General features: G+C 46.4%; 1 protein-coding gene across 1 annotated transcript in view; it reads left to right on the forward strand.

Annotated features, from left to right (window-relative positions):
• Positions 1-18141, forward strand: part of TNR (tenascin R) — a 104023-nt gene extending 85882 nt beyond the window's left edge. Inside the window, exons 16-21 of the mRNA XM_019501838.1 lie at positions 1136-1268; positions 5939-6090; positions 8347-8443; positions 10510-10671; positions 13077-13240; positions 16501-18141. Of these exons, the coding sequence (XP_019357383.1) occupies positions 1136-1268; positions 5939-6090; positions 8347-8443; positions 10510-10671; positions 13077-13240; positions 16501-16620 (828 nt within the window). The 3' untranslated portion in view covers positions 16621-18141. The remainder of the gene's footprint in view (positions 1-1135; positions 1269-5938; positions 6091-8346; positions 8444-10509; positions 10672-13076; positions 13241-16500) is intronic.
• The last annotated feature ends 3677 nt before the right edge of the window (positions 18142-21818 follow it).

Genomic DNA, 21818 nt, shown 5'->3' on the forward strand with positions numbered 1-21818 from the left:
AAAAAACTAGTACAAGGAACTTCAGAACCTCTGAAAATTAGCCACTGGCACCAGGAGAAAGGTGTATGACAAATGGAAAGAGGCTAAAAGCAGTACCTGTCCTTAGGGGGAGTAGGAAGATAGATCCAAACAACTAATTAGTACAATATGTTTGATCATTTAATGAGGGTATCAATATCTGTCCATCTGGAAAAAATGTGCTAACTTTTGTTTTACTAGAAATACATCATTGAAAATCTACCTAATAGTTTCCTTTACAAGGTGACTTGATACTGGCTTTTCAGCAAGGGATTCAGCATAGTTCTAAGCAGATACCAGCTAGACTGAAGTAAAGCGGAGCATGGATTAGGAATTGGTTGATAACCAGAGACGATCTATGCCATTCCTTACACTTTTGTTGCCAGTGATGCCGTGTCTCAGGAAAACAATGCATCCAGATCCTTTGGTTTACCTTTAAAATGAATGTGTTGGCAAGATCTGGCCTTTGTGTCAGACTGAAGTTCACCCCTGTACCAAAAACCATGAAAAGACAATTGTGCTACCTGGAACCCACTTAAACCCTCAGCACAGGTGCCCTGTGGTACCAAGGTCTTGTTTGTCCTGGCTTTCTAACCAGGGGAGAATTTAACCTGAGGTGACTTGGGATTGAAAAGCCTGCTACACGGGTTTTTTTTTACTTTGTGAAGCATCTTGATATTCTTCAAATGATGCTGTACAAAATGTCCCCAGATCTTATGGGAAACAGTAAGTCCTGTCAACATGGACCCTGAATAGTGCTTAACAGTCACACCCTGTTCTGAAGGACCTCTCCTAGTCACTTCAAATCTCCCCTTGGCTGATGTACAAAGAGAAGACATGGCTGAGCAGTTAAAAACAAAGGCCAAGGAGTCAGGTAAAGTGAAGGCGCCTACTCCCAGCTTTTCCTTTGATGTGCTATGTGGTCGTTGGCAATTACTTACCTGGTGCTAAGGGTTAATTCATCCATGCACATGAATGCCATTAAGTTCTCCATTCATATACCATATACTGTAGATAATTTTAGCTTCTCTTACCTCCTTACTTGCTTCATGGGTGTCTGGTAGCTTTCCTAGTCTATTAAATCTTATATCCACCTTGTCTTGTGACCCACCTACAGGAGCTAATTGTAGATGCAGAGGACACCTGGATCCGCCTGGAGGGGCTGTCAGAGACTACGGAATACACTGTACGCTTGCAGGCAGCCCAGAATGCCATGAGAAGTGGATTCACCTCCACCACCTTCACCACAGGTGAGGGGCATATGCCACATTCATTTGACCAGCTGTGCCCTCCTATCAGCAGTTTTCAGTGAATTCTGGCTCAGACAAGGACACTGTATATTACCTCTTTCTGCTAAGAAAGACTATTTTGTCTCTAACTAAGCACCATACTGCTCTTATTTAAAGACTAGCTAACTGCCCGTCAAGAATGATGGCAGGGGAACAGGTGAGGCCAGAGGCCTGCCCCCCCCACCCGGGCCCACTCCCCCTTCCCTCCTGCTGCTTGGGTCCTGGCCCACTCTCCCCCTCCCTGCCACAGCAGCAGGGGGAAAGGAGGAGTGGGTCCAGGCCTGATGCAGGGGAGGACTGGGCCCAAGGGGAGGGAGAAGCCGGGCCACCACAGCAGCGGGGCACAAGGGAGCAGCAGGCCTGGGCCGATCTGGCAGTGGTGGGGGGATGGGAGGAGCTGATTCAGGGCTGACGCGGGGGAGCAGGGGTGGGGGAGGAGTGAGCCCAGGCCTCCTGCCCCTGCCATGCCATGGCAGGCTGGCTTTTCCCCCAGCTCAGGCCTGCTCCCCACCCCCATGTTGGGCCCAGGCCTGCTCCCCGCTGCAGGCCTCACCCCTCTCACCACCACTCCTTCCATCCACTCTGTTGCCGCTGCCTTCAGGGAGCAGGGCAGGGGGGCGAGGCCAACTGTGCTGGCCTCAGCACCCCCAGCCCCCACTCCATCCCCCATGTCCCCACCATCATGGCCATGGGCTGCCTTCTGTTAGAACACTTCTTTGTGTTCTGATTGGCTGTTTGTCAGCCAATCAGAGCGCAAATAAAGTGTGACAGACAGACAGACTTCGGCTTTTATAATATTAGAATTGTGAGCCTCTGCCCCACACTTTGCCGAGATACACAAAAGCAAAGACCTTCATTTTAACTATCCCAAGTATTTTATCTGCCCATTTCCTTATAAATGGTTTAAAGCAGAGATGGGTCCATGGTACAAAATTAGGACCAAGACATGAATTCTGCTATAATTCAAAAATATTTGGACACTAAGTCTTATTTCAGATCTTATCTCTAGCATGAAGACCCCCTATTTTAACCCAGATATCCATTCCTTTGTCTGATTTTAGAGAAGTTCCATCTATTAAATATTCCACATTAGTGGAATAGTTGTTGTTTGCTTTATCTATACACAGACTGATATCCAGAGTTGCTATGACATTCTTGTCAAAATGCTTGCAAGAAGCAGTCCGTATTGAAATGTTGCTACAACACTGCACTTAGCAAACACTTGTGTTAAAAATGTAGGGACAACATACTGGCCACTGTGGAAAAGCTTATTGAGAAAGTGTCACTCAGTAAGCACAATGCACATTGTGCTGGGCTAAATCCAAGTCCTTTTTTGCCAAGACTCTTCAAAAGAGATGACAAAAACTGATGATGCTGTCCACTCCACAGTGCTGAAATCTGCCCCTTCTGTGTTCATTAAAAGGGTTTCTTTTGAATTCACTATACATATTTTCTCTATGGAGGCCTATGGAGAACCTCTTAACCTGCTTTTAAGTGATAACAGGAGTCAGCAACAATAGTAAAAATTCCTCTTTTCTGATGTTTTTATAGAACAGGGTCTTGTACATTATTCTTACCTCTGCATCGGTGAGCACAAAATACAATGGACAAGAAGATAGGTGGCAGAGAATGAAAAATACATATAACTGGTGGGGATGATCTTGAGTCCATTGGTGTCAATGGACCTATTCTGAGGTTTCCATCAGCTGATAAGCTGATCCTCTATAATGTCAAAGAAGCTAATGCCAATGGCTGCTTCCCTGAGGCATGTTTAACTTGCTTCTAAGTAAAAGCAGAAACTAGTAACAACTACAAAACAAGAAACCTGCTTTTACTTTAAATAGATTTGTGAAACAGAAGGATGTGGGATAGAACAATAAAACAAATGATCTCTAGACATCCTTTCTTTTGGATAAAAAGTAGGGTTCAGAATTCAGTTTACTCTGATAATGTATCTGGGAAACTTCCAGGAGAACAATAGGTTGTTTAAAAAAAACCAACATCATTCAAAATATTTTTCTTCCTTGTGTTCACAATAGACATAACAGGACTCTTTCATTCTTTTCGACATGTTAATAGCTGTCTATCTCTTTGTTACATGTTTGCAGAAGGTTCTGAGGGAATTGTATACAAACAGTAGAAAGGAAAGAAATAAATACAATATTTATCATTTATAATGCCTTGAAATTTCTTTCCAGGTCTTCTTGGCTTCTAAAGATATGAATATACATTGAGAACCAAGTAGTGTCCTTAGAGCACAAGGGACTCCAAAGTGTTTGTCTGAGGCAGACTTCATTGTATGTTTAATGAGATAAAAAGCAAACAAGTGTCTTACAAGATTTTGTATTAAAGAGTGTGGGGACTGTTAAAAAGGGCTCTTTGACCTTTGGACAAAATTGACTATTCACCTACCAAGAAGAGATGGAGAGGCATTGCAGACACCCAAGTAGAAAACAATAATTGAAAAAAAAAAGTATTCCTTCCTTTACCCTACCCCCTTGCTGGATAACTTGCATTAGCATTTCCCACCTACAGCATCAAATTAACACACACTGCATGTGTAGCTGACACTGCCATTTAACTCAATTCATTACTGCAACTGACCCAGATATATTCTTGTGAGTTGTACCCACTTACACCATGGTCCAGACTCTCCTCAACCTGTCAAAGATTTATAAGAGTCTAACACCACTGCCTTCTGGGAAGTTATTCATGTTTTACTAAGCCATAGGCTTCTCTTATTTAAACAAAAATCACAAATAACTCCACTCAGTGGGTCAATTTATCAATTAGACCAGTGTAAATCAATATACTTCTTATGCTGGTTGGTTCAGAGTGAGATGAAAAATCAGACGCAGGTTGGTGACATGGAAGACCTGCTAAGATCACATGGATTTGATATACAGGTTTCCTTCACTTTATACTCTACATGCATTCCCGGAAATTGGCGCATAACTCAAATCCATATAAAGGGAATCCACTTTACAATGTAACAAATAGGGATACATTCCTTGGCCTCGAACATACTGACCCCTAGACCCATTTCTACCACTTTTGCAAGACAATTTTGGTACTCACCAACAGCAGACAGTACAGCGCTGCTGCTGGGTGGCTTCGGGGCTCACAGCTCCCAGACCGCTGTGCTAACGGGGCCAGACTGGGCCAGGCTGCAGGGGCCAGTGCTTCAGAGGAGCCGGGTGCGGGGCTGTTGCTGGGCCAAGGGCTTCACAGCGGTGCTGCTCTCATGCCGCCCCTCACGTGTGGTGTTGGCGTGGTGGTGGGGGTGAGGAGGGAGTGGGGGGGGGCAAGTCCATCCCTGGCCCCAGGTCCCCACTGCAGCCCATACCACCTGCCACTGCCCCACCACAGAGGGACCTCCCCCAACCAGTGCTGCATGTGAGGGGTGGCATGCAGGAGGCACCGCTATGAAAACCCCGGCCCAGAGACAGCCCCATGCCCAGCTCCTCCACAGCACTGGCCCCTGGGGGTTGGGGAGCAAGGGCCACAAGCAAGGCCAGGGGGTTGTTTGAGGGAGGTGCTGCTCCCTGGCCTATGGCATCACTCCCACAATGCACCATACAAAGCAGCTGACTGCGGGCTTCCACCACACTAATTGCATAAGAATGAATTTACCTCACATATACCGAATTTTTGGTATAAAAATGGTAATTGCATAAGAGGAAATTTGCACATACAGAACCTGCATAAAGTGAGGGAAACCTGTACCACTAACTTACGCAGCTCCTTCTGAACTTGCCTTCATTAAAAAATTGCAGCAAGCTAGAACATGACTCTGATGAGCCATGATACATAATACAAGGTTGACCATAACTCTATAGTCTCAATAGTCTGCACACTGATTAGATGTACTCACAACTGTATCTACTTTATCATGGGCAAACATGCTGAATTTTCTAGTGAAGAACATCTCTATATGAACTTAATATCCCTGTCATTTACAAGGACGTAGTCAGCAGTAACTCCACTGAAGTCAATACAGTTTGGTATTTGGTAAAACCCTTGTGGATAAAAAGAGAACATTAGTATTTCCAAAACTACTCATTTATACTGGGGATGGTAATTTCTGAGATATCACAAGATACGTGCGAAGACTTCAGAAGTGGTCACATTTTTGTTCTTCATACCCAGTGGAGTTACTGAACATCATGCTATTATACTTCATGTTAGATGAGTTATTAGCAGATGCAGGCTGCATCTACACAAGACACTAACTGCACAGTTGTTACTGCATAGTAGCATCACCAAATGGCTTTTAGGTAACACTGACTGCACACCTTGTCACTACTGCGCAATAGTGTCACGTCATGCTTTGTGCCACATGACGCTACTGTGCAATAGTAATGAGCTACTGTGCAGTCAGCATCTCATGTAGACACAGCAGCAGCAAACTTTATTGCATGGCATTCTGCTGCTCTGTTTAAGTAAACTTTGAGATAGCTTATAAACTTGGAATTACAACAGTCTACGGGGATAATGCTTGACATATTACAAAATGCCTTGCAAGTCAATTTACTTCCTTCCAGGGCTGCAACTGACCTTTTTATAGACTAGAACTATGTGAGTACAGCAGCACTGTTCCCCTGTTGAAGCTTTCATCTCCAATTTCACAGGAGGCCGCGTGTTTGCTAATCCTCAGGACTGTGCCCAACATTTGATGAATGGAGACACTCTGAGTGGAGTCTACACTATCTCCGTCAATGGAGATATTGGCCAGAGGGTGCAGGTGTACTGCGACATGACTACAGATGGCGGCGGATGGATTGTAAGCCAGCATGCAAGACTCATAATGAGCAGTTTTCTTTCATCTAGTACCTTCCTTCCATCACAAAAGTTCTTTGCAGTGCCACTCATTCACAAAGCCAACACAGCAACTCTGGGGCAGCTGCTTGACAGCATGTGGCAACAGTTTAGAGGAGGGGTATCAACCATGTCCGGCCCTGAATACCACCAAATAAGTGGTGCGAGGCCAGTCCACAAGCCAAATGAATGGCAGGGCTGGCCCAATGGGCTTGATCAGGCCCACAGACCTCCTTCCCATGGCTAATTCAGCACACAGGTCACCTACTTTCTACTGGTCCAGGACGCAGCAGAAAGAGACCCAGCATCCTAGGTGCTTGGTTGCCACTTCAGGAACAAACCATGGTACTATTGGGATTCCAATGCAAGGGGTCTTACCTAGGCACTTGACTGCTACTGTAGGAAGATCCCCCACTGTAGCCAGAGTAGGGACAAAAATCTTTAGGCTGGATGATCTGGCTCTATGAGCTGGAGGCAGCTAATGGTCCATATGTTTGGCACTCATGGTTTAAGGAGTTTAAGGCAATAATATCCCATTCAAAGTGAAAGAAGAAATTTCATAGGCAGAATACAGCCTGGATGGGACACCAAGTTCCACTTCCTGCTGAAACCTATAAGTGGGTTGTGGCTGGCCTTCCAGTGGAGGAGCAAAGGATAGAACAGGTACAAACATGCTCCTTTGTGCACACTGGCCTCAGTCACAGTCCTCACTGCTCTCCTGACCATAAGGAAACCTCTGTACTAATCCTCCTGAGGGCACAAGCCACTTCAAGAAGGTCCAGTCCCCACCCATGTTAGCAGGGAGCTGGTCAGCAGTGTAAGACAACATGCTATGATATCACCCCCATAAAGGCATAGCTGCAGGCCCACTCCCCCTGACTACCTGCCCAGACTTTGAGATCATATAACCCACAGTGTTCCTGCTGGGACACTGCACTCCTGCCCCACCCCCAATGCATGGATATGCCTAAAAACAAATGAAAGTGCAAAATGCCATGATCAGGAAGGTTCTCCAGCATGACTCCTCTAATAAATGGTACTTACAGCTCCATGGTGGCCCTACCTGCTAGGACTTGGGAGCAATGAAAAGTGAGGTTTCTAGAATAATCCCCACTACATCCTGCAACAAAGTAGATTCCCTCCCCCAAAAACTAAGCAAGTCCAACCCTGCTTAGCTTGAGAGTTATGATGAGAACATAACCTTCAGCTCTACGGCTATGAGCCATAGCAAAGAAACACTGCGTGCCCATGACAAATGAAGGCCTGCACAGCCCTGTCCAACCAAGCTGTGAAAAAGAGCAAAGTAAAGCACCAGGCAGAGACCAGAACATGCTTAATATTGTATACTTCATTTTCTGTGCCTTGGGGAATGGGTTGTGCTCCGTTAATAATAGTTACACTTGAAGAAATTCCCTGTGATTTATTCAACATGTTTTCAGCTCCTTTTGGGAGCAAAGTTTGAGACTGAAGCTGAAACTGATTTATTGCCCTATAAATGAAATTAATGGATAATAGCTTTCAAAGTGAATGATTCTCACTCAGACAGCTCACCATATGGTGGTGTCAGCCCTCAGCTGGATTGAGTTTGCACCATACTTTGAGGCACATGTCATTTTTTTTGTTGCACTGAACAATTACAGCCTAGTTTAGATAGAGTGGCAACTTAAGCAAAGAATGCTTTGACATCCCAGTCTTCCTGTGTCACATATGTGCTGTTTTGCATTACTACACAACAATCCAGTGTGTGTCCAATCAGAACAGGGCCTTGACATCATTCCTAAGAAAGATTTTTCACTCTGCTTCAAAGCGTCCTACATAATATTGAATTTACCAAAATGACCAGTTAAAAGCAGAGTTGCAGGCTGAAGGGCTAGAGGAGGTAACATCCATGGCTTAGAGTCGGGGGACTTGGCATCAGTATTACTGGATTCCTTTCCCATCTCTGTATTGATTTGCTGTGGACATTATTTAATATCTCATCATTTTGGTTTCCCCTTCTGTAAATTGACTGTTATCAAACAGATCTAATTCACAGTCCTATGATGAGAAGGCACGCATTAATCTACCATGGCCTCTGAGACAGTCACATGATATATGCCTTAGGGAAGCAAAGTATTATCTTGATTTCATATATCACAAAGCCCATTCAGCTATGATCTGTCATTCTTCCTAACTAGTGAAAAGATTCCTCTACTTCTCTTCATTTCCTCTCCTTTTGTAGGTGTTTCAGAGACGACAAAATGGTCTGACAGATTTTTTTCGAAAATGGGTGGATTATCGTGTTGGTTTTGGAAACCTAGAGGATGAGTTTTGGCTGGGTAATGCCTTTACTTTTTTGTCTTTCCTTGACAGGGTCCCTCTAACTGCAATCACTGGAAACTATGTATTTTTGAATTGTGCAACTTACCTCTCCCAGCTTAATTTTCACCTGTGTTTTTGTTTCAATAGAAAACACAGCTCTCGGTCTTTGGCTTTTCTTGGACCCCTCTATTGCCTTTACTTCACCACTGTTTCCTCCTTTATTCATCCATGCTCATGTCATTGGTGATGTGGCATATGAAGGAAATGTGACATAGAGGGGTGTTACCAAGGTCAGCTATTCTCTGACTGGTTATCAGAGCAAGCTAACATTGTCCTGGCCTTTCACCTTTACAGACCTGAATTCAGACCTCTATAGATCACAAGGGTGGAGTCTGCCTATTTTGCCTATTTCCCTGAAAAATTGTCGTCTGTTTCAAATGCTATGCTCTTTGCCATTTAACAGGAATGGCAGTTCATTCTTCAAAAAGACCCAAGGCCCAGAATGGTAGAAATTGAGAAATGTTGCAGATTAGGAATTGGCAACACTCTCTGAGTAAGTGGAGCTTGTGTAACTGGTACCCATGATGGACAGCCCTTAGCTGTGTTCTTTGTCCCCAGACAACAAGCCCACCTAAGAAAATATGAAGTGGGTAGGAGAAGGTCTGATGCATGTAGCTAGCTTCTTGGGTCCACCACTCGCTCCCCAAATGCCTGATGCCCCCTGGGGTGTGACCTACTTGCTGCTCTTTCCAGATCCACCTCATCTCCAGTCTCTTTCCTGCCATGCCTTTGATGTTAGTGTATTGAGGAGGTGGTCCCTGGAGCTGAGAGTAGTTTCTCTAGTGTTCCCCCTGTCCTTATTATTACTGAGTCCACACTCTCTCCTGGGGGTCTCTGTGCTTTCCTCAGGGTACTTCCCATTTAAGACAGCACCTCCTCAGGCCTCCAAGCCCCTACTGGGGCTTCAGCCATCTCAGGCTTGACCCTTGTTCTTCTGGTCAAGTCATCATCCCTGGTCCATTGTCTAGGACCTCAGCTCCTGGGCCTCAGCCCAAGCTCAGCTTGTTCTATTTGCCCCCAGGCCTTGGCCCTCTTGACCCAAGCCCAGCTCACTCACCCTGCCCCCTTGGCAGGGCTTGACACCCAGTGTCCAAATATCCTATTATGTGGCCTCCAATCCACCCTTAAAGTCACAAACTTGTCTTACAGTCAAACTCAAACACAAAACATCAACCTAACTAGTCCTAAATCCAATACAAACTCCTCTGGGTCATCACACCTCTCCTGGGCTGTCCTGACTCCAAAATGCAGCTAGTTCCACTAGGAGCTCCTCGCCCAGCAGCAGCCAGGGCAGACTGCCCCCTCCATGACCAGAGGCTGGGCCTAGATGCCCCAAGTCCATTCCCCTTGCAGTGATGTGACCTCATCCTCTGCTCTCCTGGCCCAAGTGCTGTTGAATTGGTCATTAGCAGCCTGTCTTTCTTCGGTCCATGGCTTAGTTCACATGGGCAGCTCAGACCTGCTGCAGCTTTGCCCTCAGGCTCTCAGCAGCCCCTCTTTGGCTACATTCCCCTCTTCCTAGTAACAGGCACAGTAGTTCCCTGTTACAGTGTGGCTCCAGATAGGAATGCTGCTCTGTAAGGATGCAGTCAGTTCATGTACACACTAAAGACATCCAATGGTAAAACTACCCCTTAACCTTTAAGGAAGGTTTGATTTTGAAAGTCGCCTAACCTGTATTGTAAGCCAGATCCAAAAGCCCCAAGGTTGGACTTCCCCTCCCCCAAAACTATACTGGTACCAGCTCTAAATGAGGTGGCTTTATTCTATCTCATAAGCACATAAATGTGTCTTGTACTCTACCTAAATAGCACAGGTGCAGCCATCTAAGGGCAGAGATAAGAAATGAGCCAGCATGACTTTCCCTATAAGAAGTAATAACTCCCAATTCTTTACCTCTGCACTGTCTAGCTTTGCATTTTCACAGAGCACTGAATCCCCTTCTATTTCACTCCCAGAGTTACTAGGGTACTAGAGTTGCAGGGTACTAGGTCTCACATGAACTCTCTGCTCTTCCCTCCAGGTCTGGATAACATACACAAGATCACATCACAAGGACGCTATGAGCTGCGGATAGACATGCGAGATGGCCAGGAGACAGCTTATGCCTATTATGATAAATTCTCTGTTGCTGATGCCAGGAGTCTGTACAAGCTCCGGATAGGAGACTACAATGGCACCTCTGGTACAAACTTGGCATTAACAAGTGCTTAACTGAAGTAGGAAGCTTGCAGGACCAGTGGCTCTGGAATGCCTGCAGTGCATTAGTATGAACTATGTAGGGAAATCCAAATGCCCTAGGAGTTTATTCCCCTTGTGGCCACTGCCACTTTGGGCTGTCCCTACACTAGGCATTCTCTGCCTCCTTGAAGTTTGCCACACAAAGTGAGAGGAAAGGCTTGTCACCAAAAGGTATGTGTTCAATCAGCACATGGAATTTTCCACTAGGGATAAGAAGTACTATATAGCAGCTGTTGCTATTGAGATACTCAGATCCATAATCAGAAGTGTGGCCTTGGACAAAAGTAGTAGCAGTTGGAGGGTACATTTGTAATTCTGCTATAGGGACTGAAAGCCTGAAATCATCTGTGTAGAATCATGATATATATGTCAAATACTTGCTGTCTTTGCCAGAACATTGCCCTGAGTCATATCTTGGGTAAGACAGAACTGCTATACCTCACCCACCACAGCAATCATGGGAAGATGGCCTAACATGAAAGCATCTTTGGGTGAAAAAACTCAATCCCACAAGAAAAAGAGTAGTGAGTTAGATAAACAGCAAGAATGGCTCCAGCTATGCTAGCCTGAATAAAAATGAACATTCATACTTCAAGTAAAAGCCAATACTGTCTGTTTGGGGCTAGCAAGAAACTTTCTACTATATGCAAGATGCAAACTTGCCCATTATGGGAATTTTGTACCTTCCTATAAAAGGCTTGGTACCAGCCACTGGGAGTGAAAAGATCTTGGACTAAACATGAAGAATACAGGAACACAGAACTAGAAGCAACCACTTGAGTCCAGTCCAGTCTCCTGCAGTTGTAGGCAACCAATAAAAGTCTGTCCAAGATGCACAAGAAAGCCATTCCAGCCCCTTCCATGCAACATAGCTACAAAGCACCTGATAATACAGAAACAAAATTGCAGTCCACCACAGGAAGACAGCAAAAGAAATACATGCAGTACCAATTCCTTAGACACCTGAATTGGTAGGGAAATTGGTCAGATATACCCAAGTGATGTGAGGAAATGGATCAAGGTAGGGGGAAAAAGTCCCCATAGCATGGGTGACTAGTGCCACCTTACTTGGTGGGGGGGGACATATGCCCCCCCAGCAACCAGTCAGTGGCCAATCTCACTCACTGGCTTCCAGAAATGGCCGTGGCACTTCTGGAAGTGGCCGCGGCACTCCCACTCCCAGGCCAGTGCTCACGGGGGGGGCACCGGTGCTCCTGCCGGCCCCCCCCTGCCCATCGCCTAAGTGGGGAGCGCAGCCTGTCAGGGGGTGCACCAGCGCTCTCAGGGGGTGCACATGCACCCCCATGAACCCCCTACACGTCACCACTGCCCCATAGTCCTTTCCAGTCTGACCTGAGGTAAAATGCCATCATGACATCAGATTTGATAATCAGTTACCATTAGTTTGATACAACATGGCAGTTCCTGTGTCTGTATATCTTGGAGTCTGACAGTCCCTGCCCTGGCCCCAAAGCAGATGAACTGTAGTAATTCATACACAACAAGCCTCACTTCCAGATTTTATCAACATAATTATTAATAAGATAATGTGAATGCTCACTCTGACCTTAAAAAAGTGGACAAAAGGTTTCCTGAACTATTCATTTCCCATGGATTTTCTGAGAAAATATACTGTACAGGTGCCTGTACTTCTTTCTAAACTGTGCACAAGTATTATTTTCTGACCTCTTTGTGACTTCTGAGGAGTTACTAAGAGAAATTTTTTTCTTGCTGCCATAATTTATTTAGGATCATTTTGAAATGATGTTCACTCAATGGCAGAGAAACAGATGCACCACACCCAAAAACCCAGATTTGAAACAGGTCCTACAACTGTAGGGAAGATAAAAATCAGGAGAATCTGATCTGGATCTGAACTTGGCATTTAATACCTGCCTATAATGAGCCAACACACAACCCTAAATTTGAACAGCCCCCACTTTTGTATCTAAGATTTCCTTCTAACTACTAAATTCATTATACTTGAATGGGCTATGGTTCAGACAGGGCACAGTTTGAAGTGATCAATACAAGAAGCTTACAGGAAGATCTAACCATTAACCTCGGGCTTTTTTCACCATCAGGCCAGGGGCAGCTCCCCTGTATAAACTATCCCTAGCTATTAGAGATAAGTTAGTAAGGTGTTTGTGCTGAAAAGACCCAAGCTAATATTATCCTCATAGCATTCTTCTAATCTTGGAACCAGTGATCTACAGACTTGCAGAATGAGCAACATTACTGAATGATAAGTTACTCACTGAAAAGACACTGGACAAATCTGACAGTGAGCTGCATGTAAAAATGGCAAGCACGTGCACCAGACAGTCCTAACAGGATCTCTTTTTGCAGGTGATTCACTCACCTATCACCAAGGCCGCCCATTCTCCACCCAGGACAGAGACAATGATGTTGCTGTGACAAACTGTGCCTCTTCATACAGAGGGGCTTGGTGGTATAAGAACTGTCACCGAACTAACCTCAATGGCAAGTATGGCGAGTCCCGGCACAGTCAGGTAAGACCAAAATCAAGAGACAGCGCCCCTCATTACTGTGAGATGCATGAGCCCTTTTCCCTTGCCCTTCACTCTCATTACCAGGGATCCAGGTTTTCCATTCACCACAGAAAAACATGGTAAAATGTGGATTATCTCATTTTAAGGAAAAAAACTCAGATTTTCTCCTTTAAAGGAGAAAAACGCTGGTTAAGGCAGGTTTCCCCTTGCAGGATGGCAGAGTTCCAGCCTGCAAGGGGCTGGGGGCAGCAGGAGGAGGGCAATCAGGCAGGGGGCATCATGTGCATGTGCACACATGCGCATGGGCACCAGGCAGCCTGGAGAGCAGCTCCCAACAGGTAAGTTGCGAAGCGGGGGCTAGATTGAGGCCCCTATAGTGAGGGAGGGAGTTAAGCAGGGCAGAGCAAGCCAGGGAAGCTCGGTGCCACCACCATAAGCCCTGTGCTGCCATGGCAAGGTGCCTCCTGTAGGCGAGTGGTAGGGGGTGCATGGGGGTGCACATGCCCCCTGCCATGGGACCAGTGCCCCCAATGGCTAACACCAACACTACAGGACTGGTGCCCCCCATGACAGGCCCAGCTTGTGCCCCCCATGACAGAACGACCACTGTTGGCGGCTTCTGAGGGTGCCCCCCAGATTCAGGAGGCACCAGTTGCTCATGTCCTGTAGGGTTACCAACCCTCCTGGATTGGTCAGGAGTCTACCAGAATCAGCACTGATCTCCTGATGGCTATTGAAAAAATCTGAGAGATTGATATTGTGAATGGGTTGAACAGTACAATTAATGACTAGAGATGCACCAATACATCAGTCCCATATCAGATCAACATCAATATAAGGAAAATTGACAGTATCGGCAATCAGCTTTCTTTGCCTGACGTGGCCAATAATGTTACCAATAAATGCCCCATGCATGCGCACAGCCACAGCACAGCACGCAGGTGGCCAGGAGTGCAGCCAGGTCCGGCTGGTAAGTCTGTTGTGAGGGAAGGGGCATGGGGGTGGAGGGCAGATCGAGGTCCCAGCAGTGAAGGAGGGAGTGGGACTGGGGCTGGGGCAGGAGCTGTACAGCCGGGGCAGGGTGCTGGATGGAGCCACAAGCGGCTAGTCCAGGAGATGCAGGGGGGGGAGGGTGGCCCCCACTGCTGGGTGCACCCCAGGGGGTATGGGGGTGCCCCCAAATTTGTGCACAGGGCAAGGGTGGTCTGTCTCTGTGGGCTGGGGCCAGAGGTGGTACTGGGCTTTTCCCAGCAGGTGAGTTGGGCCAGGGCTGTGCTTCGGGCGGGCAGCGACAGCACTGGGAGGTGGCTTACAGTGAATTTTAAGGTGGCTACAGCCCCCACCCCATAGTCTCCCACCCAATGCCGCTACCATCCACCCCAAGCACAGCACAGCCCCCACACCAGAAAGAACTTGGCACCACCCCTGGCCCCAGCCCACGGTGGGCAGTCCCCCTCACCCCACGTGGAAATCCAGGGGCACACACCCCACATGCCCTCCCGGGGTGCATGTAGTGGCTGTAGCCGCCCCCCCCCCCCCCCCCATCTCCCCAGACAAGCCGCTCACGGCTCTGTTGCAGCTATGCAGTGCCTGCCCCTGCCCCTGCTCCACTCCATCCCTTACTGCAGGAGACTCGATCTGCCCCCCCACCCTCCTTCCCTTCCCCCTCCCTCTTCTCTCACAACAGACTTACCAGCCAGTCACTGCTCTCCAAGCTGCCCAGTTGCGTATCTGCATTTGGATCGGTATCAGCCAATATGGCTTGTTAAAGACTGAGCACTGGTATCGGCCCAAAAAATCTCTATCAGTGCACCCCTGTTAATGACATTACCTCGTGTTGGAAAACAAAACCTCCAGGAATAGCTTCAGTCAGAGTTGGCAGCCCTAGCCTTCTGCCCACCTGGCAGCAGTGGGGGTGGCAGTGTGGAGTTCTGCCCCTTGCTGCTGAGGGGTGGGCAAGAGGTGCCTCACCATGGCAGCGTGGGGCTCACAGCATCAGCCCTGAGCTTGGAACTGTCTAGCTCTGCCCTGCTGCACCAGGTCTCATCCACTGAGCCTCAGAGGCCCCAGACAGAGGGCTGCAGGGCAGGAAGCCCTGAGCCCTCAGCAGCAGAACACACACCCCCACCACCACCACAGGCTCCACTCCAGCTGTGCCACACATGGGTGATGGGGAGCTGGGCTCTGTGCTCCACTCTGCCACAGCAGCCACTGCCTCCTACAGGCAGCAGCCAGGGCTCAGGTGCTACTGCAGTGATGCAGGAGGCTGAGGCCCTGGGTCCCTGGCCCCATAGCCCTGGCAGCTGGGGGTCCCCTCTGGCAGGGCTAGGGGGACAGGGGGCTGCAGGTGTAAGGTGAGGAGCATTAGGAGGGCCAAGGGGCTGTGGATGGGGAGTGAGGGGCACCAGCAGAGCCAGGGGGCTGTGGGTCAGAAGTGAGGGTCACTAGCTGGGCTAGGGGGCTGTGGCTTGGGAGTGAGGGGCAATGGCATGGGCAGGGCACCAGCATATCAGGGCTGCTCAGCACCACAAAGCAGTAGGCGATGGGACAGCCACAGCTGGACCTGCATCCTGGTGAGCAAAGGGGGCAGGGAGATCTCTGATATTCCATGATAAAAAACCCAAAATCAAACAACAATATTTATAGGTGTTTAGAATGTATTTTATTACAGTGATTGAGGCACTAGTAGGCTTCCAAGTTGTTTTTAAATTATAAATATATCAATAAAAGTTTGTGTTTAACTGATGTGTGTGTGTGCGCGCGCGCAGGCGTGTGTGTGTGTGTGTGTGTAGAGAGACACACACACACACACACACACATATAGTGGTGTTTCATTTTAATGATAGATTTGGGTTTTTTTAATCCAAGAATTTGCAGAATTTTTAATCAGAGAACTTGTGATTTTTAAACAGAGAAAACCAGGATCCCTGCTCATTACATTGGGCAGATTCCATATTTTCATATGTCAGCAGAGAATTTTTAAAAGGAAACTTTAAAAGGACATCTCTTGTCTTATAGCCAAGATATAGTCAAGAAAATGAAGACAGGTTTGAAAAATTAGGAGCAAGGGGATGGATAGAACAAGCAAGGCAGACACATGCACATCTCTTGCCCACAGTGTAACTGAAGAAAAAAAATGTTTCATTCAATGAACACCCTTCTTTTCGTTTTGCTTCTCTTTTGAGTTCAAATCTGTTTCCTTCTTTTTCTCCCCCACCCTTTTTGTTTTTTCTTCCCTGTGCTTGTCTCCTTCCTGCCAGGGTATTAACTGGTACCATTGGAAAGGCCACGAGTTCTCTATACCCTTTGTGGAAATGAAGATGAGACCTTACAACCACCGTTATGTCTCGGGGAGAAAACGGCGGTCTCTACAGCTCTGAGTCAGCAGGAGCCCCCACACCCAACCGCCTGACCTTTTCTGTCATTTGTTTGTATTTTATAATATGAAAAGGAAAAAGAAAATACTACTACTCTGAGATAGCAACCTGCCCCATACATGACCTGGAAGGAATAGGTGATGTGTGGCTAGAAAGCCAGTGGGCTTTGGGAAGGGAAGGACGTCAATGTTTTGTTGTTATTCTCAGTGAAATGCCAAGTTCCCAATTACTCCACCCCCTAGCCCCTACCCTTTTCATGGAAAGAGAGAGAACAAGGGTGGGGAGAGACAGAGAGATTTTTAATATTTTTAAAGACCTATAAGTCCCAAGAAAACCCCATCAGAACTGTGTGTCCCCATACCCCTCCCACCCACTATCTCTGTAATCAAGTTTCCTTTACAATGCAGGTGCTGTCAACCAGGGACATCAGTGAAAGTAGAGTTGGCCAAGATGTCATGTGGGCTCTCTGTTTAGGCAGACTGTCTGGCTGGGCAGCCTGCTGCTGAGTCAGCAAGCAGCACAAGCCAAACCTTAACCAGGAGGACTGAAAATAGTGTCCTGCCATTTATACAGACTCACAGGGAACAAGTCAGAGCCCCTATAAGCTGGGGTCTGAGACCCAGTCTTACCCCCCAGCCACCCTTAAGGACCTGGGAGCTCAATTCTCCCTCCAGCCAGTGACAAAGAAACAAAGAATGACAAAGAAACAACAGCCCCCCCACCCCGCCCCGGCACTACCACCACCACCATAATAACCAGTTCCTCCACTAGCCAAGAAGATGCAGCTGTCCCTCTCTCCCTTTGACCAAGAACATACAGCCTCCCTTATCTCCACAAGCTCAATACAGGCACACACACACAGATAAATACAGTGGGCATAAGTAATTTCAATGCCTAGCATTGTGCGCCAGATTACTGGGAGTCAGAGATCTCACAAAGAGACCCTGGGGTATGACTTCATGCTCCCTCCATCTCCCTTTGCCTTTAGAAGGATCCCTGCCTACCAGTTAACTCCACTATCACTATGCTTCTAACATGCCCAAAGTAACCCTCTGTTTACAATGAATGCATTAGCATTAGGGGAACAGATCGTGTACAGCATCTGCTGATAGGCAGGAACAACTGTACCAGCAGGCAACACTAGCTTGGGCACAGAAGTGGCCCTTCTACTCCTGATTTGAAAACTTTCTATGGGTTATAAATATGATAATGATCCTTAGGTCAGGGGAGAGGACAGGAGTGAAAGAATCAGCAAAAATAGCTTCTAGGAATCTTTAAAGTCACCCTAAAGTAAGTATATTTACTTTCTCTGTTATTTCTATACGCCGCATTGTCATCTCTCATAGTTGTTTTAGGCCCTAAACCAAAGAGTGCTGTATGCGGGACAGTAACCAGAAGAAATGGCAAGTAGATACAATTCCATCCGATTCTGCTAGGATAAGCTGCAGCCATTTGCCATGAAATCTGGCAGATGTGCAAGTTCCCTTGCGTTTTGGAGGTAGGATGGTGTTGGGGTGGAAGCAACCCCAAGTCAGGAAAGGTGAGACTCTCTTCCTCTTCGTTTTGTAGTCAGCCTCCCAGGTGATCTCAAGCAAGTCACAACCTCTCTGTGCCTTGGTTTCCCCACCTCTGAAATGGGAAATTGAATACTTCCCTACCTCAAAGTGAGGCTTAATTCATTCAGATATGTAAAGCACTTGGAGATCTTTGAATAAAAGGCCCTGCATATAGTCAAGGCCTTATTATATATTCCCTTCTTATAAAGAGACACCTTCATAGGTACAAACCTGATACTTAGATGATCTGTCACCTCTCTACCTATTGTTACTGACACAACCTTTAATAATTAAAAGTGAATTTCAAACATTAAATTTACTCCTCGTGGCTGATGGTGCTGTTTATGTTTTGCACTCTATTCAGTTTGGCCAATGAAAATAACCTAGTCTCTCTTTCTGGCTCCCATGAACCACCTAATACCTAATCACCTTAGCATAGCCAAGAATAAGCCAATTGTCTCCTTAATCATCACACTTCTTGACTCAAAGATTTATAAGCTCTACAGCCAGCCTGTGCCCAGTGATGAGAGGGGAAGTTAAAAAGAAAATGCAGTCTCCCTTTCTGCTCCACTCATTGGACAGAAGAACTTAACAAACCCTGGGTTCAGGATTACATACAAGCCTCAGCCCCCTGAGTATTCCTCTTCAGAGATAAGAGAAGGGATCCCATCTGTTGCTAACTTGACCTTGGGGAATGATGAGCTGCCCTTTAAATTCTTGTTTCTCTCTTACAGTAAATTAGCACTGGTCTGACACCTTAGAGTTATGTACCCAGCACTACAACAAAGTCAAGCCTTTTTTCCAATCCTGAATGCTCGTTTTTTCCCCTCCTGTTGATCATATGACAAGATGAGGGGGTGCAGCCTGCTTAGGCCCAGTTTTGAACGTATATTGAGTACAGAGTTTGCTCTACAACCCACTGCAGTCAATGGAACATTTCATCATGATGTCAGAGGTCTTCAGATCAGGCCTTATGTTACTCACTGGCCATATCTACATGTGTACTTTACAGCAGAGTAGACTAATTACCGGCCAAGTAAACTAATAAGCCATGGAGTAAAGCATCACCATCTACATGTGCGCCAGTATTAGGCCACAGTAAACTAACTGACATCACAGTAAGATAGTACTGTCCAGGACAGTAGTATCTTATGGAGGAGTAATTAACTGTGATTAAACGCACGTATAGATGCTGACCACGAGCACAAATTGCACCTGGTCAGCCTAGCCAGCAGAGAGCCAGATTCCTCCTGCCACCTAGCCACACAGCTCTGCACTTTCAACACCCTCATACCTTAACCAGCCCCTCCACCACCTGACACTGCCACCCAGGGCACAGCAGGGCAGGAGGGGCTCTGGCATAAACTGCTCTGTCCCAGCTCAAATTGCTGCTGCCCCAGGCTCATGTGTAGATGCTGTACCCGAGAGTAGTTTACTCCAGGTCAGACTGCTCTGAAGTTTATTGCTTCAAATTAATTGCACATGTGGATGCACCCATTATGAACTGGCTGAGGTATAGGTAGATCAAGGAGGAACAAGGTGTTCAGGGTTGAGAGATTCCCACAGGAGGCAGATAGTCCCACACAAGAGGCAGATATCATGAAAGATAGACAGCAGGAATTCAAAAAGCCAACAAGAAGCAGACAGGACTCAGAGAACCTTAGGGGACCCTTTAGCCCTTATAGGTTGTTGATGAGAGGAAGTTGTCTTCATACAAATAAATAGGAGGTGACCTCATGAAATGAAAAATCTCCATAGCTTACTAAGTGCACAGCTAGGTGCAGAGGCTAAAAAAGCACTGGGCTTACATCCCATCTGAGGCAATGATTATTTGGAAGTTTTCAGACTGGATTTGTCACCAGGTTTGATTGTCTCTGTTCAGATGAAAAACTGGCAGCTCAGTATTAGCTGTTCAGCAAAGGGAAAGAAGATTGCTTTCTTTGGACTGGTACAAAAACATGTCTATTCCAGATCAGAACCTCATCAAAAATCAGGCTGAGGTGCTTTTAAAGCTAGTTTTGCCAGCAGGTAGCACTGCTCAAAAAAAGAATGACAGTATTTCCCTACCAGGCATCCCACATTCCCTGGCTACATCCCACATCAATTTTAACCTTATCGCTGAGATGGGAAGGCCCTACTAATAGAACTCCATTATCCAAGCACAGAAAATATAATGCAGTCAGCACTCACCTCTGACCACATGCCAAGACAAGTCATTGCCATAAAACTGACAGTGGCGTTGCCACTGCTGTGTTGTGGCATGAGGTCTTGCCAATCAACACCACTAGGAAAGGGAATGGACAATAAAGGAAGTCAGTCCTCCCTTTGCCTAAGTTGCCGTCACCCCAGTTTTATTTCTCTGCACTTGGCAGAAATTCTCTTCTCTCCATTCCCCCTTTTTGTCCCTTGCCTGTGAGAGAGAGGGTCAGTAAAAATCACTAACCTGGAATAAGCTGTGGAGAAACCCTTACTTATTATGAACTTTTCTTCCCCATTTCAGCTATCCCACATAGTACCTGCCTCTGTAGATTTCCAGCTAAACAGAGACCACCTTCACTCGGGCATCACCACTACTGCTCACCTGCCCTCAATCTCTGAGTCTACTAGAACCCTTGAAGGAAAGATGTCTACAATGTTGTGTTTCTGCTGCCTTGGTGATATGCTAACTGTCAGACCCCTCAGATGTCTAAAATGTTATGTTTCTGAGTAAATCTCGGGAACAATTGGCACCAACTCGCTATCTCACATGGTCTTTTTCATCCAGTTGCAAATGCCCATGAACAGGCTGTTGATCTTAGGAATGCATTAGCTTTTCAGCATTGTTTGATGAACTTTTGGGGAACACAGACTTTCTGCCAAGGAGTTATATATGCAAGCTGCATTCAGTATGGGATCAGCCAGCTTTTTAAACATGGTCAGGTTTTATGCTGTGTCACCAGATGACCCGGCTTTTATCTTAAATTATTCTCTACCCAAAACAAATTTGGTTTTGTGGCCCTGTTAGGTTTTCTTTGTACCTAAATGAATCTTGGCAAAAGAAGGCCTGAAATTCACATAAAGCAAGCTTCACTCCTATGAAGTGTTCATGAGAAACTAATCAAAAGAGTGAAAACTCAGGTGGAAGTAAATTTGATTCAGATGTTGCCGAGACATTCATCAACATTCTTCTTCTGTACTCATCTCTAGTCATGGACCTAACTGAGTTCTAGACTAAATGCTTCCATGGGCTTGATCCAAAACCCAGAGACGTCAGCGGTAAGACTAATTTCATTAGGCTTACTCTATTACAAAGTCCTTTTTTAAAGCCTTGTTGAAATCATTGGGGGCTCATCTGCCCAGAGAAGGCTTGCAAATCAGACCCAGGATTTGATTTAAAGCCTGAAATGAATTAGAAACACTTGTCCGAAGTGGATGAGGTGCAAAAGCATAAATTTACAGCATCCGTGGGGGAAGTGTTTTGGGGCTTCACCCTGCAAAGTGCTGAGCCTGAACTGTTGCCAGTGGCTCTGATAGGAGCGGAAAGAGCTCAGTACATGGCAGGATTGCAGAGTTCTTTCTCTGTTAATAACCTAAGGTGCTGTTCAAATGGTCTTTCTATGAACACAAGTTGTCAGTGTGACGAAATCATCAGCAAAGCTAACTGCA

Source organism: Gavialis gangeticus, unplaced genomic scaffold (genome assembly GCF_001723915.1).
Source record: "Gavialis gangeticus isolate Ggan-Ray unplaced genomic scaffold, GavGan_comp1, whole genome shotgun sequence".
NCBI classification, from domain to species: domain Eukaryota; kingdom Metazoa; phylum Chordata; order Crocodylia; family Gavialidae; genus Gavialis; species Gavialis gangeticus.